The 27,194-nt window shown below is 38.1% G+C and overlaps 1 protein-coding gene across 2 annotated transcripts in view; it reads left to right on the top strand.

Annotated features, from left to right (window-relative positions):
* The window catches only part of BCL7-like (chromatin remodeling complex subunit BCL7B-like protein), a 35,177-nt gene extending 8,379 nt beyond the window's left edge, over window positions 1–26,798 (top strand). Inside the window, exons 3-4 of one of the 2 annotated variants that reach the window (XM_083125718.1) lie at window positions 5,916–6,018; window positions 20,821–26,798. In XM_083125718.1, coding sequence (XP_082981844.1) covers window positions 5,916–6,018; window positions 20,821–20,945 — 228 coding nt within the window. In that variant the 3' untranslated portion in view covers window positions 20,946–26,798. Of the gene's footprint in view, window positions 1–5,912; window positions 6,019–20,820 lie in introns of both variants that reach the window. The other variant, XM_083125717.1, reaches the window with a different exon arrangement.
* The last annotated feature ends 396 nt before the right edge of the window (window positions 26,799–27,194 follow it).

The raw sequence follows: 27,194 nt of genomic DNA, 5'->3' as shown, positions 1-27,194 counted from the left end.
AAAGTTATGGGGAGCCTGTAGTTCGCATATTTTCTGAGGTTTCAGATAGCTTGGTGGATCTATAATATGTTCTTTATTATCATTATGCTTAAACCTTTAAATTGCTGTAATACAAGGCTAATCAACTGAGTTTGACACAAAGTGGCTGTAGATATCATGCAATCAGGAAATTGTTATTTACTTTGTGTGCATGTACATTGGTTTTTCATGGATTTATTTCAGAATTATATAATACTACTATGTACTAATATATCATTGGAAATGTTACGTAGTTTAGTCCATAGAGAAATGAACAATTGCCAATTGGCAATTGTTCAGTTTCAACAGCCATTAATTGTAGAATAAATAAAATGAAATTTGTAAATAAATCAGGAAAAACAGAAGTGATTGACAGAAGACTTCATAATGGCACTGAAATGCAGCAAGTATAGTTTGAAGAATGCAGGAGTCTACTCACTTTATTTTTTGAAAGAAGATTATGTATTACCAGCTGCAAGGTTTTGAATAAAGTAACCAAAGAGCTTTAAGATACTGTAATATCCTGTGAATATGTGTTACAGAGATATATTGTCCCTACAAAGCACTAATATTTGTTCAAAATTACTACCTTTGGCTCTAATTCGGGACATTTGTCTCAAGCATGGGCATGTCATTCACTGTTCCATTGTTAGAGGCACATATTTTTGGTAAATAAAAAAGCAAAATTTTGGTACAAAAACAGAGTTAATTTCGGGTTCAAAACTGGCAAATAAAATAAAATTTCGGTGTTATAGCGGTGAATAATCACATCAAAAGTGCTATATAAAATGACATTTTGGTTTTAAAATTGTGAATATAATCCTAAATTTGATTTAAAAACTACACTTATTACACAAAATAAACTTATCCCTTCTAATAGCACATTTATGTAGTTACCAGAGTATTAAGTTTATTCCTGTGTAGAGGTGTCCATTTTTGTTTCTCAAATATTTACCTCAGAATTAATCAATGTTCTGTGAATTGCATAACTCACAGGATACTTCAGACTTCAGAAAGCGTCACGTCGGTATATAAATGGTATATTTCCTGTTTAAGAGTATATTTCGCATTTTGCAGTTCATTTTGCATTATTTCGTGACAAGACAGGGTAGGAAAATTCACCTCACACCTTTCAGAAACATGAAAAATGAATGTTACAGGATGTTATTTCATATTTCGTGTTTTCGGCAAAAACGAAATTTGCATGCCTCTATCCATTGTCAATGAAATGCTGCAGGAACCGCTAGGAGATTCAAAGCTCAAAGGTCTTGAAAATGTATAAATAATTCGGGTTCGATACCCGGTGGAGGCACAAGTGGTTCGGATCCCACTTTAAACTGTAGGTCCAGTCCCAATTAGCTATACTGTGCATAAAGTGGACTTAAAACAACAAATAAACCATGTATAAATAATTAATATTATATTATTATTATTACGTGAATAAGTAAAAAGACCGAATAAGAATAGAGATGTAACAGCACATATTCATTATCTAGCTTATATATAGTTAAAATCAGCATAATTTGTATCAAAACAAGTGCCCTAGCAAAGAAATTAATGTCAAGTAGATGAAGAATTGAATATATATACAGGGTGTTAATTTTAACTTGACATATCAAAATAGCGGGAGTGATATGCATGTGAGGAAAATTTGCTCCAAACAAACCATGATCCTTGTCGGGGGGGAAAGTTAATGGCGTACAAATGAGCCCCCGCACAGGGGCCTCCCTGGTGGTCATGGGGGCACGTTGTGTTTTTCAAATAGGAACCCCCGAACTTTGTTTTATTTTGGGATTCGCGGAGTCAAAATAAATAATAATTATGCTTGACATGGGTGCAACAACATGCGAAATAAAAAAGATATGGCCATGTGTATGTTTGGAAAGACGTAAATGTCGTGCATGGAAAAACGGTAACAGCCCCCCCCCCCCCCCGAAAATACGAAGAATGGCGTGTGCAGAGGAAAATTTCATTGCTGTCGATGGTGTCATTGAAGAGTGGAAGAAGTACCAAAAGAAGAGTGTGGAGGGGATAGGGGGAGGGGCAGCATGCAACGAACAAAGTGGAAATACATCTGCTGGATTAATGCAGATGGCATGGAGATGAGGGAAACACAAAAACGTATTCAGGGATGCCAGAAAAGTGTAGGAGATGGGAAGGATGGAATGCAAATACTATTACCCTCGAACCTGTGGGGTGCTTGTTTCAAGGGAGTCTCCTTGCCTCTCACGTGTGGGGTGCTTGTTTCAAGTGAGTTCCCTTGCCTCTCACCTGTGGGGTGCTTGTTTCACATTAGTCTCCTTGCCTCTCACGTGTGGGGTGCTTGTTTCAAGTGAGTCCCCTTGCCTCTCACCTGTGGGGTGCTTGTTTCACGTGTCTCCTTGCCTCTCACGTGTGGGGTGCTTGTGTCACGTGAGTCCCCTTGCCTCTCACCTGTGGGGGTGGGGTGGTGCATGGGCATACATGCCTTACCCAAGCAAATGCTAGAAATGGTGACCATGAACGTCGATGCATTTATTTATTCTTGCATGAAATGACTGTTCACAACGCAAAAGTGTGGCAGCATCAATTTGTGTGCAAGCATTTCGTATTCGTTGCATCATGTCGTTGCGCGTTGTGGGTACAGTTTGATACACCATTCCTTTAAGAAAACCCCACAAAAAGAAATCTGGCGCAGTAAGGTCTGGTGATCTAGCCGGCCAATTGACAGGACCACGTCGTCCGATCCAGCGATGATGGAACTTGCGCGTTAATACTTCCCGAGCTATGGCAGCATAATGCGCAGGACAACCATCATGCTGATACCACATGACCTGTCGCTGTGTAAGGCTTAGATCCTCCAGCAATATCGGTAGTTCGTCCTGCAAGAAATTGCGATACTTTCGCCCATTCAATGTACCGTCAATGAAAAACGGACCAATGAGTTTGTCACCCATGATGCCACACCATACGTTCACTGACCGCGGGCGTTGATGTTCAACTTCACGCAACCAGTGTGGGTTGTCGGCACTCCAGTAGTGCATGTTGTGCCGGTTAACCTGGCCATGGTTTGTGAATGTTGCTTCGTCGGAGAACAGAACGTCCCGAAAGAATGCCGGATTTCGATGTAGTTGTCCACGTGCCTATTCACAAAACACCATCCGTGCACGGAAATCATCACCATGACACATGGTACGGGTGAAACTTGTGCCTCTTGAGTATGTTCGAAACACTGACATGGGACATTCCACTCTGGCGAGCTACGTTACGCGTGCTGGAATGGAGATCATACGCCACTGCAGCTAATACAGTGATTTCATTATTTTCCCCAGTGACAGTTCTTCGACGCCGTCTTTGTTGCGGACACACGCTTCCTACTGTTGCAAATTGCTTGACAACCCTGGCAAAAGTCGACCGCCAACGCACTCTGTTCGGATAGCGTCTGGCATATTCGGTGACAGCATTGTCCACATTCCGTCGACATTCGCCATACATGAATATCATTTCAATTCTGTCTTCCACAGATACACGCTCCATCGTCCTACGTATACCTGCACTTTTACCCTGCACTCACTTCGAATACGGGCACGTCAACTAACCTTCTGAAGTACTCACACCCAATAACCACCTATTTCCCCAAGCAAACACGGGCACAGATAGCTGACTTCAGCGCAAGGTCAAATGGCCTAGTTTGTACCTTACGTGTAGCTGGCGTCTGATAACACAGCTGATCCGACAACGTCGGTGGCGATAACATACTCTTCGCGTGAGTTCTGGAAACACGATTTACATCCCCTACCCCTTCACTTTTCTGGCACAGGCACAGTTCGTTAATTTGTTTCCCTCATATCCTTGGCATCTGCATTAATCCAGCAGATGTATTTCCACTTTGTTCGTTGCATGCTGCCCCCTCCCCTTATCCCCTCCGCACTCTTCTTTTGGTACTTCTTCCACTCTTCAATGACACCATCGACAGCAATGAAATTTTCCTCTGCACACGCCATTCTTCGTATTTTCGGGGGGGGGGGGGAGGGGGGGCCTGTTACCATTTTTCCATGCACGACATTTACGTCTTTCCAAACATACACATGGCCATATCTTTTTTATTTCGCATGTTTTTGCACCCATGTCAAGCATAATTATTATTTATTTTTACTCCGCGAATCCCAAAATGAAACAAAATTCGGGGGTTCCTATTTGAAAAACACAACGTGCCCCCCTGCCCCCCAGGGGGGCCCTGTACGGGGGCTCATTTGTACGCCATTAACTCCCCCCCCCCCCCCGACAAGGATCATGGTTTGTTTGGAGCAAATTTTCCTCACATGCATATCACTCCCGCTATTTTGATATGTCAAGTTAAAATTAACACCCTGTATATTGAATAAAAGAAGAATGTTAGATCCAGTTGGTGAAAAGTAAAGTTCCTGATTAATATTTTATGCATAGTATCATGAATAGTAGTGTGCAAGCATACATCTTTGGTACTGTCCGTCAAAGCTGTATGATCCCAATATAATCCTGACCTTCCAATAAGTTAACAATTGATTATACAACTAATGCTAAAGAAGTATATTTTCATTATTTAATTTTAGTACTTGGTAAGTCTTGGCCCACCCCCAAATAAATGTTCTTGTTTATGGAGTGCTGAAAAGCCATACTGTTTTCATAATCGCTCCAGTCCATCACGAAAGCTAAGCACAAGCATTCTGTCACTTCTGCAGCTCAACTAGCAATGACTCGCATGTTCATTGTCACCGGTGGAAGTTGTTTACCTTGAACACCAGGTGAGGTGCCAAATTCCGAAGTTGTAGCATGTTCACGTAGAGTTGAAGTACGATTGATGTTCATAAAGTAATAATTATTGCTTAGAAAGAATACAGTAATGCACACACATTTTTTTGAATGAATTAGTCTTTCTTCAAATAAACTACTCCCAGAGTGACACTTCTCCCATCGATGTACCAACTTGTGGATGCCATTGTTGTGGAAGTCCTGCGTGTGGCTGTCCAAGAAGTCATTCGCCTCAGAAATAGCATCATTGTCATCGAAAGGCCTCCCATGCAGGGGCTTCATCATTTCTGTAAAGAGTAAGAAGTCGATGGGTGCGAGGTCAAGGAGATACGGAGGGTGAGGAAGAAATTCGAAACCCAATGTGGTTGCTTGAGTCACAGTCTCCTAAGCAAAATGGAAGGGGGCATTGTCATGGAGATGGCTGTGCTCCTTTCGTCATTCGTCAGCATTACGTTATGTATTATGTTAAATACTGACCTCTGACTAATGTTCACCTCCCTTAGAATGGCTGCAATGATAATACGACAGTCTGCGAGCACGAGGGACTCCACTTTGTTCACATTTCTGGGTTGTTTCAGGAGAGAAGGCCGTCCGCTGCATTCTTCATCTTGCAAACTCGTTTCACCACACTGAAACATTCTAAGCACCTTACCACTGTGTCATAGATGGAGCATTCCCTCCGTACACCACCACAAGTCCATTGTGGATTGATGTTGCAATTTTTCCTTTCAAGAACTTAAAGCCAATCACATCCCGAACCTCTGTCGGCTTGCTCCATGGGGTGCCCCATCTTGGTTTTCCTGCCCTTCAGCGGCGTTCCACAGAACTACTGCGTGCAGAATGCGTACCAATCAGATAGCTTAAGGACCAAAGGCTTCCCCACAGTGCAAATTCTTAAAACATGCTTTCAAATAAGAATCAAAAATTATTACTTTATGAATGCCCCTCATATTAGTTAAGTATATTATAGGAATGTCCATAAAGTCAAAATCAATGGAATTGAAAGCTTCAATTGTTTGGCTTTATTAATTACATCAATTGATGTTACGATGACTCAGCAAATGCATGAAGTAGTAGAGTAGCTACATGGATGTTACGTATTGTAAACAAGGGCTGTATTTCAGAAGAAGAAGGGGAAGGACCACTCAAATAAGGAGAACAACCCCTCGAGGAAAGCTAATCTGGATTCATCCAACTCAAATTTTGGATTGGCAGAGGACTCAAATACATGTAAGTATGAATATTATACTTTTGCTAAAACATAACCTGTGGTTCAACAGCCTGCGAGGGCCAGGGTCTATCTACAGACTCCTGGCTTTACTACCACCTGCCGAGGTGACGTGTGGTCAGCACGACAAACCCCCAGTCGTTGTTGTAGGTTTTCATGACCAGGTTATGCTACTCATTCATAAGATTCCAGTTTCCTCACGATGGTGGGTGGCCACTGGTCCCGTACGCTGGCCAAAATCTTCAGATCAAAAGTTTTTATGCCCCCCCCCCCTCCTCCCAGGAGACTCAAACCATCCCATAGCTGGAGCCCAAAGCCCTAGTATCAGTATTGGGAAATATTGTATTTTTACCGTTGCTGATACTGATTCCAATATGTGAATTCGTCACATCCCTGCTTGTACACCCAACGGCAAAAGAAATAGGCAAATTGTCCACCACCATTTTCATTCAATCTGTTTTCCACAATGTGATGATCATGAATTGAAATAAATACGTCAATAGGCAGAGGACAACATATGCTTTGCATCAACAGAATTGAATTCCTTATAGCAACTCAGGATGCAGAATAAAAAACAATGAAAATAGTGATGGACAATTTGCCTACCATTATGTTTGCCATCGACTGTACTACTGCAAGTCACACTGGAATGTATATTTCTGGAAAGTCAAACTGATTCGACAGTATTAAACGAAGTGCAAATTATACCATCTTACGTTACACATGTTTGTATTTCCTGTGGTGTTTTATATTTTGTCACATTGAGGGGCAGTCTCAGCTTCTGAGAAGAAAAATACAGGGTGTGACATTCCCAAAATGTTGGTAGTGGGATTTGGGAAAAGTTTATGGACTTTGGGGAATGATTTCCTGACTTTTAGGATTGCCAACAGTCTGTGAATAACATTTCTGCTCTGTAAACATTGAACATTTCTTGGGATTGGCAGTTTTCATTTCAGAAATGCATCAGGAAAAAATCAGTGCATAGAATTCTAGCATCAGGGAAATCTTCTGGACATTTCACATCCCAAAATTTTACAAATTTGTCAGGAAATGGCAGAAATTTCCATCCTGCACACACTAACTTGCGAGTCACAAGAAAGGAAAAAGAGGCGAAGGGAGTAGAGTTAGTTTCCATTCCCCTGAAAGTTTTGAGATATACCACATAAATTTAATTTTCAAATACCATGCCCTGTAAGAATATACATTTTTCTTGATAAATACGTTTGATAATGATCACTGAGGCCTAATTTCTAATGTAGTATTAACTAAAGTATTGTGTAAAGTACCTAGCAGAGAACATTTAAGTTAAAGTCAAAGAAAAATTAATACTGGTCGACAGCCAAAAGGGTCCAAAACGAAACTACAAGTTCAATACCCGGTGGAGGCACATAGTGATTAAGATCCCAAGTCACGATTAGCCTTGCCGTGCATCACGTGGACTTAAAGTGCCCCCCTGTGCTTTTGCACCACACCCTATACACCTTCATGGCATGGTGAATAAAGTGGACTTAAGAAACACAAACTCAAACCAAACTACATGCATTTTAATAATTAGAGGGTGATAAGTACAAATACGAAAATAACATTTGGTTCTAGCTTTAAAGATTTTGAAGGTAAATTCATGCTTGTATATTATGATGCGATATTCCTCCCGAAATCTGAGTTTTTGTTATAAGTGTGTAAATATAAGGACTGGGCTGATGTATCAGTACAGGTTGGATTTTATTTAGCAATACTGTCTCATACTTTCAAACATTTTGTATTTCTTGAATTTTTTTTTTTTTTTTTTTTTTTTGCTTTCCATTTTTACTTTCCCTCCCCGCAGTCATCCCTCAAGCTATTTCACCAAGGGCAATGCAGCCGATCAATGGAAGCACATATTTCTTGCCTTGTCACCTGAGAACAGGGTTGTTAAAAGTCGAGGAACCCATAAATGTTAATGGGTTCTATTGGGTTCTGCTGCAGGACCGGAACCTTTTTTATCACACAATTTAAATTCAGTCCAAGTTGCGTATTGTTACATTGAAGAAAGGTTCCTGGACCATATTTTAATTCTTCCTGAAAAAAGGTTCCTGGACCGTATTTAAATCGATGCTGGTAGAAAGGTTCCTGGACCAAATTGAAATTCTTCCAGAAAAAAGGTTCCTAAACTGAATTGAAATTCATTCTGGAAAAAAGGTTCCTGGACCAAATTTAAATTGATCTTCTACATTCACAAATAACTAATATTTACTTGATTTCTATTACAAGTTTATAAAATTAACAGGGAACTATTGAGATTAAGAACGTTGTATCAATGTCGATATTTGTTTTAAGTTGTTGATTTCGATTCGTTTTTGTTATGTAAGAAGATTGGCTAAAAATGTCGTGTCAGAAATCGAAAATGAGTTTATATCAAATGTTATAAAGTGAAATAATATTTTGGAAGTTGAGTTGTGTTGTTTAATTCTTGCAATGTAAGTATAATAACATTATGAAAACCAGTTGAGTGCTGAGGACTTGCAATTTAATTTTAAAATTATGTTAGTCTGCTCAACCTTCGCATACAATATATATTCAGTGTGAAGTATCGTTGCAAGAAATTGGTGGCAAGTGTGTGCGGGAATTTGGTTACACTGAAGAATTATAATTTGTAGACTTATTAGTGTTCCTTGCTTTGTGTACTTAATATTTTCGTTCTGTTGTCGTGAATACAAATTAGTGCAATGACAACGAAGAATGTTCCTATCGTGCCATTACCTACGGGTACTTCAGATTTTAATGCACAATTATTGGTCATGTTTCGGGTATTGAAGGAATCGAATGACAGCGTAAGTCAAAAGTTGTCAGACCTTGAAAAATCTCAGAGAGCAATTGTCAGAGCATGAGAAATCTCAGAGAGCAATTGTCAGAGCATGAGAAATCTGAGAGAGAGCAATTGTCAGAGCATGAGAAATCTCAGAGAGAGCAATTGTCAGAGCATGAGAAATCTCAGAGAGCAATTGTCAGAGCATGAGAAATCTCAGAGAGAGCAATTGTCAGAGCATGAGAAATCTCGGAGAGCAATTGTCAGAGCATGAGAAATCTCAGAGAGAGCAGTTCTCAGAGCATGAGAAATCTCAGAGAGAGCAATTCTCAGAGCATGAAAAATCTCAGAGAGAGCAATTGTCAGAGCATGAGGAATCTCAGAGAGAGAGCAATTGTCAGGGCATGAGAAATCTCAGAGAGAGCAATTGTTAGAGCATGAGAAATCTCAGAAAGAGCAGTTTGCAGAACTTGAAGACAGAAGGGTGAAGTGTATGGAAAATATGAACAACACTGTTAAGGAGTTGGGCAACTCACTCTGGATGGAGATTGGACAGGTTGCTGAAGCTTGGAAAACAGCAAATGATCAAATAAAGGGACAAATTAAAATGTTAGATGAAAATTTCCAACAGTTGAATATATCTGGTGAACAGCATTCGTAAGTTAGAAGATAGTGTTGCTGGATTGGGTTTGCAGGTAAACGAGCAGTGGAATGTTATCAGCCAGATTAGGGAAAATAATAATGAAGGTTTAATTCAACGTGTTGAGATCTGTGAAGCACGATTAAGTGATGTAACAGCTAAACTGCTGATGACTAATACTTCAACAATCCATAAAGCTGCAGGGAACAATGGCAACATTACTGAAATTTCACGTAATCCAGAGATCCTGTATCTTAATCCTTGTCATCTTCCAGTGCTTCAGAAGATGAATCTTTTCCATTGCATATGTCAGGAAAACGCAAATCTACAGGAAATCCTAAATCTAATTTGTCAGCTCCTACTTCACCAGTTAATGTGCGAAATTCTCGATTAAAGAAGCCTCATAAAACTTCACATGTTAGTTATGTTGATCCACCAAATAAAGCTTCACAATCTAGCAATATAGACTCTGATATATCTGAAGTAAACAAAACTAAATATAATTCGCAAGCAACTTCTGTAAAACGATTTAAACCTAATTACAACACGAAGCACCATAGGCACGCTTCTATCATTGATTCTGATACAAATAAACCATCTACTTCTAAGGAGCAACCACGGAAGTATCTACGGTTGAATGAGTTGAATATGTTGCCTAAATTTTCTGGAAATCCAGAGAAATCTAGCCCAAGGAAGTTTATTGAAACCTTAACTTCACATTTGGATTTGCTTCAGATTCCAAACGTTCAGAGATTGGAATGTATTCGGAATTGTTTTCAAGGGCCAGCCGAGGGATGGTACAATACGCACGTGGATTCCTTTATGACATACAAACATTTTGTTCCATGAGTTTCATAATCATTGACGCAGGCTCAATTGTCAGAATTGAGGAACAGAAAATATGATCAAAATAGTGGTATGAGCATGGAGGCGTTTGCCACTCGTACTTATTCAACATATTATAATTTGGTAGAGTGTCCTAAAGATGCAGAAGTCATAGGCATTTTGATTAATCAGTTTCCATCGATTACGGCACAGATGATATTAGGTGCTGGCCTAACGAAGGTTGACGACGTTATTAATTTATTGAAGAGACTGGATTTGATAAAGACCAGATCTGGTAAGAAGTGTGATTTGCCTAGTGATTTTGAAGTGAGAACATCCAGGTTTACTAACGATTCAAATGCGTCAGATTTCAGAGATAAATGAAAGTACAAAGTTCAGACAGTTAACGCGCATCCAAGAAACAGGGGGCAAAATCCTAATCAAAGGAATAATGGACAGTTTTCTCGCAACAATAGAGATTTTAATTCTGGTTCTACATCCGGTGGTAGCTCGTATAATAGAGGGCAAAATTCTGATCGGCGTCAGAACTTTACATTCAGAAGAAGGAATCAAAATAATTATGGCAATCAACAGTTCTTTAGAAGAAACGTAAATGCAAATAGCAGAAGTTATAACAATACCCAATTTCAACGAGACAGTGCGACACCACAGAATGATAGACGTTTTAATACAAGGCAAGGTTATCTACAAACGAGGTCCAATTCAGATCGTAATGTGGCTTGCTTGCCTTATTCCCCGAACAATAGTCAAGGTTTAATCAATGAAGTAAATTTATGTTGTAATTGTCGTCAGCCATTTGAACAATCATTCGCTTCTCGTAACAGTAATGCTATTTTAGGTAGCCGATTGAATGAAAACGCCGTTTCATTTGATCCCAGAGAAACTCAAGTTAAAGAATTAATACAACCAGCGATGGAGTCACAGTCAAACGAACGCCGTGAGTAAATGGAGCCAGATTTACTCGCAGTGAGATTACAGAGGGCTGTGTTGCAAGTTTTAACACAGAATATGATTCACAAAATGTTCAGTTACAAATTATAAATATTTTTCCTGTATATGATAATTTTAAAGACAATGACCAGCTAGCAGTGTTTTTCCAACTTGATTGGTACGAAGAAGAACCCACTTGGACCATGGATGATAGTGGTGTACCATTTCCTATTACCGATCAACCTGTTATTTTTGGGTCCATTTGTAATTTAACAATTCGATGTATTATTGACAGTGGAAGTCAATGTAATCTAATGAGTTACGAATTATGGTATGCAGATATAATTTTAGGTATACCATTCCTTAGGCAATATAAAGCTATACTGAATTTTAGACAGGAAGAAGTTACATTGGTATCTCCTGCAAAACAAGAGGTGACACAGTCTTTGTATCGACTGAAGCCTAACGATCAGCATGTTGACAAAAGGGTTCAGTGCATTATGGCAGAAAATTTGCCAATGAACGCAAATTCCGAAGAAATCTACATAGTAACTGAAGAGAAAATTGTATCAACAGTACAAAATTGTAGTAAACTCTCCTCACGTCAGCAAGCGCTCTTTTGTGAGTTGCTACTAAAATATAGAATGCAGTTTTCGAATAAGCCTAGACCCGCTCATGTTGAACTATACAAGATAATGTTGGATACTGATTTACCAATTCGTGCTCCAATTTATCCGGTTCCTTTTGCTAAAAGGGCAGCTTTGGAAAATGAATTGAATAAGTGGAAGAACTGGGGCATTATAAAGGAAATGTCGTCCCCTTACCTCATTCCATTGCTCATAGTTCCAAATGCAAATGGAGAATGGCATCCAGTGGTAGACTTTCGTCGTTTGAATCAGCATGTGATTTCCCCTCTCACTCAAGTCGAACCCATATCTGAACTTGTGCAACGCTTTCATGGTGCTACATTCGTTAGTTCGATTGATTTATCATGTGGATATTTCCAGATACTGCTAACTCTAGATTCCTATCCATATACGGCTTTTTCATACAGAGGGTGCCAGCACGTGTTCTGTTATTTACCTTTTGGTATTAAATCAGTGGTGTCTGTGATTATGGATCGCATGAACAACCTTTTTGGACCGGAAACCAGTTCTTTTGTGTTGGTATATATTGACGATATTCTAATTTTTATTTCGACAGCTAGTGAACATTTCAAACATTTGGAGTATACATTGCAGGTTCTTCGAAAGGCAAATATGTCCATTAAGTTTGCAAAGTGCAAGTTTTTTCAGGAAGAAATTCTGTTTCTTGGGCATGTAATATCTGGTACAAAAATTAAAGTGGATCATTCTAAGGATGCAGCATTGTTACAATTTCCAGTCCCAAACAATAAGAAATCACTGAGAAAATTCATTGGATTGGTGAACTGGAGAAACCGATTTATTCCTAACTACTCGCATATAGTCACACCATTATACAGCCTGTTACGTAAGGATGCTATTTATGAATGGACTCCGATACATCAAGAAGCTTTCGTTAAGTTAAAGAATGCATTAGTAGCTGCCCCAGCCCTACGACAGTCGGATTTCAGTTTGGAATTTTCTATATCCGTCGATGCTAGTCAGAAAGGATTAGGAAGTGTACTGTGGCAAGAAGCAAGTGATGGAACATGTGTCATTCAATATGCCAGTCGTACACTTCGTGGTACAGAGGCGACTTACAGTACTCATGAACTAGAGTGTTTAGCTATTCTTTTTGCAGTAGAAAATTTTTCGATATACCTTAAGGGAAGGCATTTCCACATATACTCTGATCATAAGTCACTTTCCTGGTCGGAAACTGCAAAGTCATTGAACCCTCGTTTAACGAGATGGGCACTGAAATTACAGTCCTATGATTTTACCTTTCATCACGTGTCAGGTTCCTCTAATTTTATAGCTGACACTTTGAGCAGGTTCCCAGTGAGTGAATATAATAAAGTATCTGGAGAATATCTGTATATAAATCAAGTGATACTAGATTTTAAACAGGAGGAAGTCTCAAATATGTGGTGCTATGCACAAAGGTCAGATGGGACCTGTAATCATAGTATAAATTAACTTAAGAATGACTCCTTGCATAGAATGTCAAGTAAATATTTTCTACATGAAGATATTCTGTTCTACAAAGCAAAGCCTGAGGAAAAATGTAAAATTTTTGTTCCTGAGGAACTTATTCCCTTAGTGCTGCATAAAGTCCATGATTTAAAAGGTCACTTTGGTTATGATAAAGTTTTAGCACAGTGTCAGAAAGTTTACTATTGGCCACGCATGAAAAGGAGTATTCGACGTTATCTAAGAGATGCATGGAATGTGCAAAATCTATATCAATAAGCCTACCAATATTTCGGGACGAATACCATATATTATCTATCTTATTGGAAAACTTCCCAAATCTAAATGTTACGAATATTTGTTGACTATTGTGGATATTATGTCAAAATACATTATGATTTATCCTCTGAGAAAGGCCACTCACTACCAGAGAGATTGTTAATCGTTTTAAGGATGGTTATTTCAAGCATTATCCTGTCTGCAAAATCCTTCTGTCCGATTGTGGTAGCCAGTTTACTTCCAAAGAATGGAAGTTGTATCTGATTTCAAAAGGAATAAATCATTTAGCAGCAACGTCTTACAATCCAAAAGCTAATCCCATAGAGAGGTATAATAAGGAAATTGTAGTCTGGCTGCAGATCTCCACGCCCCCTTGGTGGCTCACGTGGGAGGGAGGCCAGCAGTCGGTAGGTAAGCCTTGGCCCAATATTGGGCTGTTGCGCTATAGGATTATTTTAAGATTACTAAGATTATTTTGTCATTGTGATCACACCACGTAAAATCGATAAGGTTATAAAAGTAGTAAATAACTCCTGTTCGAGCATAACCGGTTTTACACCTAATGAATTGTTTTTGCACGAGGAAATCTGAGACTCCATAACATCTGAACTCAATTGGCCTGAGGAAATGCGAAAGTTGCCATGGAAGGAAAAATTATATTTGGCAGAGATAAATTCAAACAGGAAGAAGAATAAATCAAAAATAAGGAATGCTCCCAATGCAGTTAAACTGAAACCAGGTTGGCAAGAAATCGACAAATGAGTTCTAAACTGGATAAACAAATTCATAAGTTATTTCAATTATATATTGGACCATTAATGGTAAAAGAAGTTAAAGGAAATTTCGCATCTTTGTACACTTTACATGGTGAAAATTATGGAAAGATAAATTTCTCTAATTTGAAAATGTTCAATTGTTCCGAGAAGAAGAAAAACCAGTTATTGGAAGCAATTGTGACGAAGTTAATTGAATTTAATAATTGCACTGTTCTATTTAAGCATAAATTTATCTCATTGTGATTGTAGAATGATGTGTTGAAGTCAGTCATTATAGTTGTGAAATGTGCTACTTTAAGGAGAATGTTTATTAGTAAACTTGTCGCATATTGTATGTTTAAATATTAGGAATGGATCAGGCATGTTTTAACCAAATCAAGGTTAATGAAAACATATATAGGGATCAAATAATGATAATTTGAGGCAAGTTGTTTATTGAATGTGTAATATTTCAATAATCAATGTACTGAAGAGTTTTGTAATGACTCAGCTTTTTGTATATTATTTATATTAAGTAGTTTAGCCAAAAAGGAGATTTGGTTCCGCAAGGCTACTACTAAGTATTGTTTCACCTATGTGTGAATTATATATGCCTCATAATTTGACCCATAATTTTTGTCTTGAGAAAACTCCTTGTGATCTGCACATTTTAGATAACATACAGGGTGATTGTAAAATGTTTGATCCTCGAGTAGTTTTCTATAGAGAGTTGGGGGACTATGTGACTGTCTTCTACATTCACAAATAACTAATATTTACTTGATTTCTATTACAAGTTTATAAAATTAACAGGGAACTATTGAGATTAAGAACGCTGTATCAATGTCGATATTTGTTTTAAGTTGTTGATTTCGATTTGTTTTTATTATGTAAGAAGATTGACTAAAAAATGTCAGAAATCGAAAATTAGTTTATATCAAATGTTATAAAGTGAAATAATATTTTGGAAGTTGAGTTGTGTTGTTTAATTCTTGCAATGTAAGTACGAGGCGCATCCAGAAAGTAAGTTTCCCTATTTTTTCCCCATGAAAGTAAACATAATGAGCCGTGTAAATTGCGCATGCGCAGCAGAGCTAAGACGTATCAACCATATGCCAGGCGGACAGATCCCGCTCGGCACCAGTAGAGAGGCAGCAGTGGTCCGAAATGGAAGCTCGTATTCCTTCTCCCGCCGCATGCGAGGTTCGGTCGGTGATAAAGTTCCTGAATGCACAAAGCATTGCGCCAATTGACATTCATCGTCAGCTCTGTGAGGTCTATGGGCCGAACATTATTAGTAAGCAGATGGTGCGTCGCTGGTGTCGGCAGTTTTCGGAAGGTCGTCAAAGTGTCCATGATGAAGAGCGCAGTGGGCGTCAGTCCCTCATCACTGATGATCTGGTTGAGCTGGTGCGGCAGCGCATCGTAGAGAACCGTCGCTTCACGATTACGGAGTTGAGTAGCCTTTTTCCGCAGATATCGCGATCCGTGTTGCATGAGATTGTCACGCAGCGCCTGCTGTTCAAAAAATTGTGTGCCAGATGGGTGCCGAAAAACCTGACACCCGAACACAAAATGAAACGTTCAGGAGCAGCACTGACATTCCTTCAACGGTACCATGATGACGGCGATGATTTCCTCGACAGGATCATCACGGGCGATGAGATGTGGATTTCGCACTTCACCCCGGAAACCAAGCAGCAGTCAATGCATTGGCGGCATAGTGGATCTCCTGTCAAGAAGAAATTCAAACAGACGCTGTCGGTACAGAAAGTGATGTGCACCGTGTTTTGGGACAGGAAGGGCATTTTGCTCATTGACTTCCTCCCCAGAGGTGAAACGGTGAACGCTGACCATTACTGTGAAACACTAAGGAAATTGCGACGTGCCATTCAAAACAAGAGGCGTGGCATGCTTACTGCAGGTGTTGTGCTCCTCCATGACAATGCTCGTCCACATACGGCTCGGTGCACAGCAGCTGTTTTGACAGAATTTGGCTGGGAGTTGTTTGATCATCCACCTTACAGTCCTGATCTGGCTCCCAGCGATTTTCACGTTTTCTTGCACCTCAAGAAATTCCTGTCCTCCGGTGAGCGTTTTGGCAATGACGAAGAGCTGAAGACGTCTGTCACACGCTGGTTTCATTCACAGGCGGCAGAGTTCTACGACAGTGGGATCCAAAAGTTGATACCACGATACGACAAGTGTCTGAATTCTGGTGGTTGCTATGTTGAAAAATAGCTGAACCTTTGCTGTACCTGTTGCCAATAAATGGTTTCCGGAAACTGTGTTGTTTTTTTTTTTAAAAAATAGAGAAACTTACTTTCTGGATGCGCCTCGTATAATAACATTATGAAAACCAGTTGAGCACTGAGGACTTGCAATTTAATTTTAAAATTGTGTTAGTCTGCTCATCCTTCGCATACAATATATATTCAGTGTGAAGTATCGTTTCAAATTCTTCCAGAAAAAAGGTTCCTAAACCGAATTGAATTTCATTCTGGAAAAATGGTTCCTGGACCAAATTTAAATTGATCCGGAAAAAAGGTTCCTGGACCGAATTGAAATGCTTTAAATATGAAAAGGTTAATCACTGTCTAAAACTCATTTACGTTTGCTGATTTTCTCTCCCATTCCGGGATTGAATTTATTTACAATTCCTGGACCAGGGTTGACCGATCAAAAGTTGCCTTCTAAAAATGTCCGTGAGTACATTTTACATTGGAATGTCACACTGCGGTTGTAGAAAATGTAGCGCAGGGAATAAATCAAGATGCTGTTGTTCTCCCGTGGGCCAGGTTCAAAACTCCCTTGTCGTAGAGTTACTGCACATAACGCAATGGACTATATTAGTGTTGCGTGACATTGAGTTCAAACAAACCCTCCACGTGTTGCTCTGGCATCCGATCCAGGAACTGCAGCCAAAAGGAGCCGTCAATGAGGTAACTTGAGGCTTCTGATATCGCAACAGGGAGGGCCAGTGCTGCTACAACCAAGTAAAGAAACGCACGCTAGAGAATGTGGCTACATAGAGACTGCAGCGTTGGCTTTTGCCCATTTATACCTTGTACCTTAGATTCTCGAGATGGCCAGCTCATGCTCACAAGTGGATAATTGTTTATCGTCAGGTCCGTATTTGATCCAAGTTGTGTAGTGTTTCATTTCAATACGGAACTTGGACCCTATTTAAACTGATTCAGAAAAAAAATGATCCTGGACTGTATTTAAATTGATCGGGAAAAATGGTTCCTGGACCGAATTGAAATACCTTACAGATAAAAAGGTTCTTTACGGTCCAGAACCCATTTACGCTTCCTGATTTTCTCTCCTGGACCGGAATTGAATTTATTTAAATTTCCTGGACCTTTAAGAACTCTGCCTGAGAAACACATTCAGATTCATGCAAATATGAGTGTGAGGCATTGTCGCTCACACAAGTGATGTTCAGTTTGTATTGCAAGTTGTTATGTTTTTTTTTTCAACTTTACATATTATTCTTAATGACTAGAAAGTATAGTTACAGTGACTTTGGTGCAAGTTGCCTGTGATAAGGACTGTTCTTGCTATCTTCTATGACCTTAGTTCATCCTTGTCCTTCTGAAATCATTGCCACATCTTCTCTCTTTTCTCAGCCTGCCCTATTTGGGTAGTGTCACTGGAATGCCAAGCATACAGTAACCAGAATATTTTGATCCAAAAATGAGACATCCCAAGGAGATCAGTTAGGCCTAATTATAAAATTATTGTGTATTATTAATACACACTCCTCACAAGAAGTTTGGAATATTGTTACCTAACAATAATATTCAAAACTTTTTGTGCCTCACAATATTACAAACTTTTTGTGAGGAGTGTGTATTGTTATTATTTATTACAGGATGGATCGCATAAATGATACATCATAAACCATAAGTTAAAATATGATCTTCCGTTGTCAAATAGTATTAATTATTATAATCTCAGTGTGACTTGCAGATCATTTCTCGTCTTTTCTGGTGGGCCCCCGTGTGGTTAGCACATTGTGCTATGATGCCAAGGGCCCCGGGTTCGAATCCAAGCCTGACCATGGATGTTTCCATTCATCATTTCGTCACTCATTCACATCTTCGCACATTAGCCAAAAATGGCACAAAAGCGAAGTAAAATAAAGCAAATCAATAAATCATTGAATCGTCCTTTCTGATCAACCTGTGATGTTAGTCCCATGCTTAAGTTGAGTAATGCTAGAAGTATTTAGCAGGACATCCCTGATGGTGTAGTGTTATCATCATCACCTTGTTATCAAAGGGGTCCCGGGTTTAATACCGGTGGAGGCACAAAGTGGTTCGGATCCCACTTTAAACTGTAGGTGAATTCCCGATTAGCCTTACTGTGCATAAAGTGGACTTAAAATACCAATTCCCACACAAATATTCAGCAGAAGAACCAATCTTGAGAACCGCTGTATTCTTCATCAACCGTTTATAAATCTCGCTGGAAACCTTACTCCACATATCAGACACACAACACTAGATTTTTCTTTTGAGTTTGTGTCAAGATGCAGGAATATTAAATTCTTTTTGCAATTCCGAAAAGAAGCTGCATTCTGATTATGCTCTACAAGTAACGGAACATGCTCAAAACAATGCATCTTTTTAGCATGAGTTGTGTCTCAAATTTAGACTTCGTTTTCAAGATAACTCCTAGATTTTTATAAAATGGGCTTTTTAGTAATACACCTCTGAAACGGGACTGTCCTGGTCACCGTAGTCAGGCATCGTGTCCACGGAGGAGGGATGAAGACACCAAGGGTGAAAAAGGTCCCGCAGCCAACATCCACCTGCCCTCCCTCCTGTTGAATGGAGTGACAGGGGGATGAGTCTTGGCAACTCTGAATTAGCTTCCATTGTTGGTGTGTACTACACCCCAAGATTTATGTCTGTGGTTTACCACATATGGGAGAACCAAAGGACATTATAAGAAGTTCAGGACTATACAGTGGAACCCCGATTTTACGTTCCCGGATTTTACATTTTCCCATACGATACATTCCATCTTCATGGTCCCAACATAGCAAAATGTTATAAAATTTTCATCGATTTTACATTTTTCCGCATTTTAAGTTTTTTCAGCTTGGTTTCCCTAAAAACGTAAAATTGAGGTTCCACTGTATTTATGCTAGAATTTGATTCATGAAAAGTGGATTTTTATTGGTTATCCCAGCAAAATTGAACTTTTTTATTGTTCAAACGATTCTCTCGGACTTTCGACCAGGTAAGAGAGCGTAGACCAACTCAATAGAAAATAACTGAGATAGTACATCCCTTCTCAGAGGGGAGAAAGTTTTCTTTCCATAGTTGGTAAGAAATTTAGAAAGGTAGAGCATCAGAAGGAAAATCTACAGATGGGAATTTCCTGCCCTCTCTTCAGTTTGAAATCGTAAGTTTTATTTTTCTCTCAAGAGTTACTCAACACTGCATCATTAATAACATGAAAACTGCATTTTGCACTTCTTAACAAGAGGCTTTCAAATCGAGCAGCAAAATTTGAGCATTTCTCCCATTGAATACACCTTCACGTACTAGATAATTCATTAATTTGGCTGTGCATTGTATTGAATATTTCAAAAAATAACCGTGCCCATGTGTTAACAATGTACAGGTCTTACCGCGTATCATATTGACAAATAGGTTGTATCTGTACCACAAAGGTTTATTAACCTTTCCGGAATTCTGCTTGAGCAAATATCGTCATTTTGTTACAAATGAAAAAAAGGGGGGAACCCCCTAGTTGTGCCTATCCTCGACCCATGCACATTCGGGGGTGTGCACTCATCCTGGTTCCTTGAGTTTAGACCAGGATGTCTGTTCCGCGAAAGTTGTATGCTTCTCCCATTTATTTTTATCAAGTTTTTACTTAATATGGTTACAATATGTTTGTTACAATACCTTTTTTTGTAATTAATTACCAAGTCTGTTCTGGTAAACAGTACAGGCTTGGTTTACATGAGACGTGAAAATTATTTGTGTAAATTAAGTAATTTGAATTTTTTTTTGTTTTGTTTTGTTTATGTTTATGTAGGCGATTGTTCCGGAAAGGGACTACGGGACAGAGCCTAGATTGGGCAGGGGTAGGGAGTGAAGTTTCAGTGCAGAAGGAATAGGTAGTACTGGTGTAGCCTAAGTACAGGAATCCTGGGAACTTCAGGGAACAAGGGGTTGCCAATGCAAAAACTATGAATGACATTTTTGACATTTTCATCCAGTGCAGTTTCTGACTTTTTTTGTGTTTATAACTTACATGACCTAATAATCAGCCACTAGTATGTACATATTTTGTGCATGAACACATTTATTCATATGCAAAACCAGTTTTTCCAGGATATTGAATATTAACATGCTTTTATCTCAAAAGTAAGATTAAGATTTAGCACATTCGTGTTTTTGACATTGGAATGCTTTGAGATGTATTAAATTGTGATGTCTTCTTTACAGGCTTTTCTCTAGTGAGCGACTCGCAAGGTCCTACAGACTTTTCTGCGCAGTTAGCTTTCTCTGAGGATTCCAATTCTCAAGGCAGCGGGAGCGAGCCGTCTGCAAAGAGGATCAAGACCGAATGATCTCCGTACACAGTGCTTTAAGCACATGCAGTTGCTGGCAGAAAACAAGATCCAAGAGAGTTCTAGAAATGTCAGTCTTCATGCCTAACATATGACAAAGGTACTCCACAAATTTTAGAAATAATAGAGTTCTACAGAAATTACAATCAAAATTAATTTTTTTTTCAAAAGGAAATTGATTTTGGAAATGTTAGACATTTTTTTTCTTTTAAAGCACAGAACATCCATAAACTCTCAGAAGAAAATATATTTGTTGTGCAATTGCTACATTGAGAAAACTTTTTACCTTACAGAGTACAAAACATTTTCAAAAACAAAAAAAATAATATGGCACTTGGTGGCATATTTTCTTCCAATTACACCCTTCCTTTAGTTATGACTGCCACAGGTACTTATGCAACAAAATCATGTTCTCTAGAATACAGAAAATCAGTCTTATCTATACATTTTTGTTGCAATATTCAGTCAGCTGTTTACGGCAGCATTTAATGTATGAGAAAATATTCCATAATGTAAGTAGCCACTCTCTCTAATCCCATCAAGACTTTTTAAGATAATGGATGGTCGGGATGTCTGGTAGTACAGTTGATCTGTCACCTGTCGGGAATCGAAGTTCACTGACATTTGTTGCCACACTCAAGTCACCATAAGGTCCTGGAATGAGGAAGCACCTCAGAGGTTGGCCATCCACATATATCGAACGCTCTGCATTGGCACGATATTGGAGGATAACTTCTACCTTGCCTGGATGGGTGAGGGATGAACGTAGCAATGGACCAGTGTTTCCAAACAGTTCCTGACTGTGCGCCTGCTTTGCAGAAACTTTGAAGCCATCTGAAATGTCTAATCGTGACTTAGATTTCTAACTGTTCTCATGGCACATCGTCATCATACGCTGTTGGAGATCTTGTTCATTCTGCTGCCAAATTCCATTCTTCTCTTCCAGACAGCAACAATGGTCTTTTTGTGTGAGGTGGGTTCGAACTAGTATTTGTAGTGAATGGTCTCCTCAATGCCCCATCTGATTAGGTTCACATACTGACTGCTTAACCCACTTTTAAGGGCCATTCTCCCTAGTATGAGTATGAGTGATTAGGTACATGTGAGAAGGGTAGGATGGACGAACAGTGAAACTTCCATTGCATCTGCTTGGCTTTCTTTGTCACCCTTGTTCACATCCTTGTACAGTGTCCTCTTAGTCGTTAGTGCTTAGTTCCCCGTACCTCGTCATTTTACCTCCACCTCAGTCCCTGGCATCTTGAATCTTATTTTGAACCTGCACCATTTCCCTCTGTTTTCTGCACTCTGTAATTGGAAAATTTCTCCCTTGCAACCTTCCTCTTCCTTTAAAGTTCACCATCTTGAGAGTGAAGTGCAGCAAATGAGAAAATAATACTGACAAATTTTACAGTACACTAAGACTACATGAGCAACGAAGAGATTAGTGGTACCCAGTATTTCGTTTTAAACCATTGTTTGTCCGAACAGCAATGGCATTGTGCTCCGCAAACAAGATTCTACAGAAGTTGATTGTTGTGGTATTGTTGCACTTTGCTCCACATGCAATCGTTCTGTTGCATTGAAATTGTAAACTTGTGTAAATAGTGCATAAACGTCTGTGTGTGTAATACTATCATATGATGATGCGGTGTGATGATTGTGTGTGAATATTCGGTATGGTATGAGTGCCAAGTTTCATTGTATATTTTTTTTCATACAAAACTGTAAAACATAGATGGTTTATATTTCTCAAAACAGACTTGCTTTGAATTATTCAATTTTGTAAATATGAAATTATATAAACCAGTTACGTAGTTACTGGTTCTCTCTCTGTATCTCTCTCTCTTTTTTTTTTTTTTTTTTTACTTCTACAGCCTTTTTAATTATACACATTGAAAATGAGCGTATCTTATGCTGACATAGTTATCATAAATGTTGAAACATATCCACCATAGTATAAAAAAAATTCTAGCGTGAGTATATTTACTAAAAAAAAGTGTGGAATTTTTGTGTGTTTGTGTCTTGAAAAATGTTGTTTTGAAAGTCAATATTTGTTATGATCCTATGACTATAATGATGATACAGTTAAATTTATAATTTGTTCAGAGTATAGCATTGGTGTGGTTTCATAAATTGGTACGGCTTCTTTGTATATTTTTTTCTATTTTCATTTTTTTTTCGTAGCTGACGATGTGTGTCAGGTTACTGTACAGTCTATGTGTGGAGTGTAGCTTCCATATCTCTTGGAATTTTAGTCATCTAGAGGAATAACTTGTTCAGTGCTGTTTAATATTCTTGGTCTTTGGTGTTGCTTTGTGTCGTATTGAAAAAGTTTGCAAAAGTCTAGAAGTGATAACAAGAGAAATATGACATAGAATACAAAAGTCACAATGTAGCAAAATTATAGATACTGAAGTAAATGCTAAATAATTTAATTTTTTTACTTGTATTGTGAAAATGAAAGTTCCATGTTGTTTGTAAAGATATGCCTATATATCTCCTTCACCCTGTTGTACTCCTAGGGTACAGATTACAGTGAATTCCACATGTTTCATTGTGTCAAAATGTGGTCCATTGCTCAAATGAATGAAATTCACTTAACTTTGTGATGTTCCTTGATAAATTAAAGTTTCTCCACATTAACAGTATATCTTGCCTTGTTAGATGTGCATGCTCATAGTTTGCTACTTCTTTCACAAATGTCACTCATCTCTACATTGATTGGGCCATTGAGCATTTTCAACTGACGTTCAAAATCTGTTTAACATTGGCTGTTTTTGCTGATGTAACTTGGGGAAAAAAAAGAAGTGTATATTTTGAATGAATTAATATGAGAAAATTAATGTTGCATATTGTCATGATGCAAGAAAAGTAGAATTTGGCACAAAAACAAACTTTTCCGTTAGTTCTTTTCAGATGCTAAAGGATAACCTGCTTCCTTCAGACCTCTGTGTCTTCGTATTCTTAAAAAGTCTTCCATCCTCAAGTTATTATTTTTCTACGCTTTATGTAATGGCATGTTCCAAAATTACAACTTTTACCTTCAATAAAATACAAATAGAATGAGATAACAAAGATTTTTTTTCTGTACGATGAACAGCACATTCTAAAGTTTGTTGTGATCGTAATGGTTGTATAAACAATGCTCAAGATAGTATTTGACTTCCTGCCATGTTGTTGGCTTCAGTTCATCCAATTCCCTAACCTTTCTGTAGTACAAAATATCCTGAAAAAAGAATATCAAAATATCACAGAAAAATTCAAGGGGCATAAGGTCAGGTGAATGAGGTGGCCTAGGAATTATGCCGTCCAATCCATCTGCCAGGAAAGGTTTCATCAAGAAACACACAGTACTCTTGAGTACAAATAAAACTTGATGATTTGCAAAGAAAAATAACTTCCGTTTTTTTTTTTATTATTATTTTGTTTAGGTTTTATTGAAGTTCTGATCGTTAAAGATAATTTTGAAACATGCTGTATTGCCCTAAACAAACATGATCATAGAATGGAAAGTGCATTTTTTCTACAAAGTGATTCGTTCCACTTGATAATCCTATCCTGAAGTGACATAAAGATTAAAGAAGGAAAGGCACAGCATATCAGCTTGGTACAATGTGACCATACCTCCTTTTTCCATGTTTCTTTTCTGTAACCAATTACTTTTGAAAATCCACTACATTATGTCTTAGATGCAGGTTGAATGTTGTTGCCGTTTAAGTTACTTGTGGGTGGCAGGAGCTCAGTTCTTTTGTAAGTTCATTAATCAAGTTTTGCTTTTCTTCCCTCAACAAGGCCGCAAACGATTGCTCTTGTTACCGCTTGTCCACAATGCTAAGGTTTTGGTTGTACAAACAGCATCACAAATGTTTAGAAATGTTAATTTTAAAGCACAAATGAACTAAATTCTAGTTTATGTTTAAACATAGTTTTTAAACATGAGCAACAAATTTATACGTTTTGTATTGGAAGTATGCAATACAACATTTAAATCAATTTAATAGTCTTTCATATTTACTTTAATAGTATTTGGCATAAATGAAATGACTAATAAAATAGGAGTCACTTTACTGGTTGTTCTACCTTCACGTGTATGTATAAGATACAGGATTGAGCAAAATGTACTGTGAAACTAGTGTGTTTGTGAAGCTGAGATGTGATGCAGTATATTTTCTCTGCATATATATGCACATCCTTGTGTTTTAGCAAGGAAACAAGAGTATACAATGCAGTGTGTGTATACATATGTAAATATATTATCTTCAAGAGTGTGACGTTAGTAGAAAAGTTTTTTATAGTTACTTGTAATCTGAACACCCTAACTTATAAATGTGGCCAACCTATAGCATTTTAGAGTTTGTTCATTCAGTCGCTCACAAAATTGAGTGTTCATCCATGTCTTCCATAAAAACCCAAAAATGTGTGCATTGCGCAGGGTATTCCTAAAGTCCTTCCCACATTTAAATTCACTATAACTTTGTAACGAACAGAGATATTTCAGTGAAATAATGTTTGTACTGCATGGCAGTCTTTAAAGTTTTACCTGGTAACACTGCATGTCTGTTGTCCTCATCGCCACACCTACAAGTGGGCACCATTCAATTCGATGCATTCCTGCAATCTCATCCGGAATCCGAAATGCCCGCGATGACTACAGATATCTTTGCTTTGTGGTCATCCAGATCTTTCAGCGTACACTTCCGTCTTGACATATCCCCAAGCCAAATGTCACACACAGCCAGGTCTGGCGATCTTGTGTGCCATGATGTTGGTCCTCTGCTGCCAATCCACCTGCCTTCTGAATTTACGCCATCTTGGAATTGCTTGCAGTCACATGATCCTCTCAACATGCAGCATTACCAGGCAAAATCAAGGACTGCCGTGCAGTACAAACTTTATTTTACTGAAATATATCTGTTCGTTACAAAATTATAGTGAATTTAAATGTGTATATTTTGTATATTTCTTTCCTTTGGAAAACATAACTTCTATTTAGACACATTAGGAAATAGAATATAACTGCATAATTGTGTTACAATTCGCTGTCTTGGTGATCGTCCGTGCAATTATGTCATTGAAAATTCTAGATCCAAAGTCCTGGCCTGCACTTTATCAATTTTGTCTGGTCATTCATCCTCATTGTCACAGTTAGCCTAAAGAGGCGTAAAAAAGCAACATAAAGAAAATAGAAATGAGAAATAAAGCTCATTCATATCATAATTAACATTTTATGCAACATTTGTTTCAGTTTCAATTTCCTGAATTAACCGTTTGAGTTACCACTGCAACTTCTTGACTGAAATGTAAAGAGGTTGATGTATGTTCAAGTTTGTGAGCGGCTGTGTGATCTTAATTCTCAGCATTGTAAATGTTTACATAACAGTTTTATTAGAACTTTTTTTTATATAGTGTTAAAAAATACATTTGTAATTTTCTTGTCAGTAAGTTATTGTGTAAACGTCAAATAGTTGTATTTACAATGTTACAAATTAAAATAAATATGAGGTGTGGAACTGAATCCACTGTAATAAACAAAAGGAAGCATTAGATTGAAGCCAGAAGTGTATTTAAATTGAAAGGAAAGAAATGTTCGAAAGTGAAGCATATTATTGTAAAAGTTGTGTTTAACTTGAAAGGTACATCTTTATTTATGCAGTTATACAATGAAAAATAAGTGGAAGCTGCCAATCTTTGTAGCAGCAGTTGAACAATTCACTGCTTTTTTTGTTTGCTGGAAACAAAGCATTATAAATTTTTCTTCAATATATTGTAATAATAAATGTGATTTAAGTGAATAAATATTAGTTGAGAAGGGCCAGATTTTTTTCTGGTAAACTGTCCTGTAAAACATTTCAACAGTTTATTTGCTGCAGATAAAAAATTATACGTAAATATGCTTTTTCTGTTTCTGATAGTATTTGCGGGCCTTTAACAAAATAGTTTCTTTGTCCTTCGGTGCTCCGTGATTTATCAAAAAACGAACTTCAAACATGTACCAACGATGTTAGTTCTAAACTCGTACACCAATATATTCAGACACTATGCAATGGAAGATATCACAAACAGTGGCATGCCCAGGATTTTTTGAAAGGGAGTGTACGTTCTTTTTTAGAAATACTGGCACAAAGTGGGGAAGGGGGGTTATGACTCCCATCAACCTCACTTTGGTACACCTCTGATCACAAAAAATTGAGAAAATTCAAGACGTCATTACTTTCATCCTGGAACACTACTATTACACTTAATTTCCGG

This window comes from Lepisma saccharinum, chromosome 7, assembly GCF_977018435.1.
Source record: "Lepisma saccharinum chromosome 7, izLepSacc3.1, whole genome shotgun sequence".
Lineage (NCBI taxonomy): Eukaryota > Metazoa > Arthropoda > Insecta > Zygentoma > Lepismatidae > Lepisma > Lepisma saccharinum.
Note: the sequence above shows the minus strand (reverse complement) of the source record. Positions and strands in the feature narration are given on the sequence as shown.